Here is a 4217-nt window from a genome sequence, read left to right as displayed (position 1 = left end):
TCATCCACTATGAACTCGTGCACTTGTCCTTTCATTCAATTGTTCTACAACCAGTGTGGTTTGGATTGCTTCTCTTTCATTAGTTTTCTCACTTCTGCTACCTTCTCCCAGTGACCAGCCGAGGAATAGATATTTAGCAGCAAAACATAATCCCTGCTTCTTGAGCTTTCAGTTCAATCAAATGCTCAGTTACCCTTTCTCCTAGATTAACATGTCCATGAATTCTACAAGCCCCGAGTAAAGTCCTCCATATTTTTGAATCTGGTTTTACCTCCATTGACATGATAAGTTGATAGGCTTGATCAAGTAAACCGGCACGCCCCAAGAGATCAACCACGCATCCATAGTGATGGATGTTGGGAATATTCCGAATTCTCTACTCATACGCTCAAGAAATGACATTCCCTCATCGATTAACCCAGAATGGCTGCAAGCAGAAAGAACTCCCGTGAATGTCTGATCATCAGGACGAATCCCCATTCTCTGCATCTCTTCAAATGCTTCCGTTGCTTGTTTCCCGTACCCATTCATTGCCAAACCAGATATCATCGCACTCCATGAAACCACATTTTTATTGTCTGTTGTGTTAAAGACTTGATAAGCCTTATCCATACAACCACATCGAGAATACATGGATATGAGAGAATTCGACAGGCGAAGATAGCGACCGTAGCCATGTTCTGTAATGTAACTGTGAATTCGTTCCCCGAATTCCAAAGCGTTCAAATGGGCGCATGCTTGAAGCAGGAGTAAACACGTAACATCGTCGGGTTCGCAACTATGGCTTTCACTCTGCATAATATCAAACAAACTCAGAGCGTCCCGACTTCGATTATTACGAATGCAGCAAGAAATCATTACGTTCCAAGCCACAGTATCTCTCTGAGGCATCTCATCAAACAGTTTCCATGCTTCCTCCAATTTCTCAGAGTGCGAATACAAGTCCATGAGCGTTGTCAGCAAAAGGCTATCCGATTGTTGCCCTTGTTTCAAGACACTTCCATGAATCTGAACCCCAAAAGGAAGATGAAGAATCTTAATGCAAGACTTGACAGCAAAGGAAGAGGACAATGGGTCTGGAAGAATGCCACGTCTTTTCATATGTCGATATAAATAGAGTCCTTGCTCAGGGGAGCAGCTCATAGAGTATGCTCTGATCATGATGTTGTAATGAGAAACCGAAGGGATGGTGATTTGGTCAAAGAAACGGCGGGAATATGTAGGATCCGGGAAGGGACCCCAGAGAGATACACGGGACAAGAAGGGGAGGGAAATTGCAGGGTCTTGAACGAGGATGCACGGAGAATGTGAGCCTGTATTTGGAGAAAGTGGGTCTTATGGGTAGCAGATTTTAATGCAGAAATCACGAATTGCTTCTGGAAGTTACAGGGAGGGACTGAGATGGGGTTTGGATGTTTCTTATTCAGGTGAGGATAAGGTGGTGTCTCAGTTGGAGGATGCTGGGGCTGGGAGATGCGAAGGGCAACAGTGTGATAGAAACGGAGTTTGGAGACAGCATGAAAGGAGCGGTGAGAGGGAAGAAGGTCGAGTAACATCGCCGGCGACGAAAATGGGCGCCAAATGTGCTCGTTGCGTTTTATGACAAATCCAAGTGCGATGCCTTCCATACGACGGCGTTTTTACCCATCTTGGTGCTTGGGCCCCGCGAATTCAGGATGAATTATATTCTCAATTGAGACTCATAACTTGGGCCCAAAATATCTTGGGCCTAAAGGATGACTCAATGGACCCTGCCACGGCAGATGTACATGTGGGGATTGTTGCGGCCCATTTCCTTTCTTTTCTTTTTGACCTTTTCCCTTTGTTTCCGGCCAAGTTTTGTGGACAATTTAAATTAAACTTTTAAACTTAACAATGAACTGACTTAGAAAATAAAAATACCTGGTTACAGGATCAGCATCAGTTTTGACGTAAGCTTTTCATCAATACAATCTTATCAGTGTTATATATTTTTTTACACCTTTTTTAAAAACAAATCCCCTTTCATATACACTTGTAAAATTATTTTGTGTTAAGTAGTAGGATAAGACTTATCATTGTTGTAATATCCGTAACGATAAACCCCCAATTCCATCCTCGAGTGAACTTTGGAGCAATGTGTTATATTATATTGCAAAGGGCAGGAATTTAACTCGGAAAGTCGACATATAAATCAGAGAGAGCAGAAGGAAAACGAAACAAGATGGTAAATTGGAAATACAGAAAACATTTCAACTATTGTAAACCAATTCGGACTAGCATCTATTGTACTCATCGCCTAAACTTCCCTCCTTTCCCACGTCCACGGCCGCCTCCTTTACCACCACCGCCTCTTCTCCCGCGCCCCTTTCCTCCTCCACCACCTAACATCTTGTTCGCATGGGACTTCAGTTTCATCTCTTCCGGCAATGGAAGTATATGATCCACACACTTCCGGAAGCTAAAATCATCAACGGAGTCATCTTCCCTGATAATGAAGAAGCACCTGCTTTTCCATGTAGGATGGTTGCGGATTTGGAATGTGCGGACCCCTCCACCAATCTTCTTATCTGGTTCTGAATGGCCCTTCTTAAGCAATTCCAGCAGCATTGTATGTTCATACTGCCCCACAAAACAAACCGCACAGAATTAACTAAGCTCAGAGGATTCAGGAAGTGGGTACAATGAGTCAATGACACAGTTCAATCCTCACATTTACATATGAGCAAAAAAAAATTCCCAGAGAGAGAAGAAATTCAATCCTAAATTAAGATGCTCTGTGATACATGCGCCAAAGATGGCAAGCACATAAGAATTCTGCAACACGAAGAAATACATTCACATATGCACATACCTACTAAAAAGGAAGAAATGCCAGTGAAATTTGTGGTGGCTGGAGATTGACTTTGAGGCTATAGATCATAATAAGGATATAGCCAGAGTTTTCAGAAACAGGAAGTGCAAGAATTGTTCAACCCAATATTTAGTGGAAACCGCAGGCACCCATAATTAATATAATAAACATAGTACCCAATTTCGGATAAATACATCAGTAAATGTCAAGGAAAATACATTGATACTTAGGTGTAACAATCATGGAAAATAAGAAAAGCCATTCCGCTCTAATGCCTGAAAACTTGAAAACATCATAAAGTAGTTAAAGATAATCAGAAAAAACTTCCAATTTGCAAGGGAGCAATGGAAGAAGATCTTCATTACAGACTCTTCCCAACTCTCCAGACAAAGCAGGTGAAGCTCCCTGATTATATCCAATTCAAATACTACTTCCGGTATAAGACCTCGTTTGCAATCTGCAAACCAGGTCTTATAAATAGGAGCGGAGGTAGTAGCTTGGAACCATAGCACAATGGGGAGTCAAAAAAAATTCCATCTTCCCATACGTACGTAATAAATTTTATAGCAGCTATTTCTAATGACATCCATTATCGCGTAGTCTACCATCAAAAAACAAAACTTGCACAATTAATGCAGCATGACATAATCTAGATAAATTTTCCAGTCACTAACTTGTGAATTAGATATCTGGTAAACTTATAAATTAAAGATGCAACAGAGGATTAATCAAATGCTTAAGCCGGTAAATTAAGTGTATAAGCTGTGCCAGCAAAGACAAAATACGAAAATTTTTCATCTTTGTATATGACTATATATTGCGCTTTCGTATCACCAAAACAGGGGGGAGAATCAACATATGTGCCAATTGCTAATACCTTGTTAACATTCAGATGAGGAGGCCAGTGATGAAGAAACTTATAGAAGTAATCGAATATTTCAACAGAAGACGCAAAAGTCTTGTAACCCAGGTTCACGGGACCCGATTTCTCCTCCTCTTGGACCCCTTCTTCCAACTTCTCCAGCCTTTCTTCTTCCACTGACTTTTCCAGTTTTGGCTTCTTACAAACTCCGTCCTCGCCTTCCTGGGACTCATCCTCTTCCCGTTCCCGCTTCAGATTGGACTCGCCGTTCGTCGCGGGATCAGTGCCATTGGGTTCAGAGCCGCCGTTGCCCCCGGCGTTTTGAGGCGATTCCGTGTTTTCAACTTCCATGTCTACGGTGGTTGTAGTGTTGGTCTCCTCAACTTCCTTTGCAGTTGCTTCCGCCATGACTTAAGAGTATACGGGGAAAGCAAGGGTTTAGAGTAAAACCCTAGATGATCGCCACAGAGCACTAAGAAACGACGGGGGCACGAGACGCTAGGACTTAGGAGAACGTGAGGC

The 4217-nt window shown here is 42.3% G+C and overlaps 1 protein-coding gene and 1 pseudogene across 1 annotated transcript; both read right to left on the bottom strand.

The window, feature by feature from the left end:
* Positions 1-8: 8 nt before the first annotated feature.
* On the bottom strand, positions 9-1628 carry LOC114721772 (pentatricopeptide repeat-containing protein At3g47530-like; annotated as a pseudogene).
* Positions 1629-2189: 561 nt separating this feature from the next.
* On the bottom strand, positions 2190-4217 carry LOC114721770 (protein EMBRYO DEFECTIVE 514-like). Its single transcript, XM_028907626.1, has 2 exons — positions 3711-4217; positions 2190-2601 (listed from the first exon to the last, which is right to left on the bottom strand). Exons 1-2 carry the CDS (start codon positions 4101-4103, stop codon positions 2272-2274), a joined length of 723 nt encoding a protein of 240 aa, XP_028763459.1. The 5' UTR covers positions 4104-4217; the 3' UTR covers positions 2190-2271.

Source organism: Neltuma alba, unplaced genomic scaffold (assembly GCF_004799145.2).
Source record: "Neltuma alba isolate B1F8T4 unplaced genomic scaffold, ASM479914v2 tig00012068_pilon, whole genome shotgun sequence".
NCBI classification, from domain to species: Eukaryota; Viridiplantae; Streptophyta; class Magnoliopsida; order Fabales; family Fabaceae; genus Neltuma; species Neltuma alba.
This window is presented reverse-complemented; position numbering and strand designations above follow the sequence as displayed.

Coding starts and splice junctions, on each gene's coding strand:
- LOC114721770 (XM_028907626.1), bottom strand. CDS start 4,103: ATGGCGGAAGCAACTGCAAAGGAAGTTGAGGAGACCAACACTACAACC. Junction 2,602..3,710: donor CTCATCTGAATGTTAACAAG/GTATTAGCAATT, acceptor TTTGTGGGGCAG/TATGAACATACAATGCTGCT.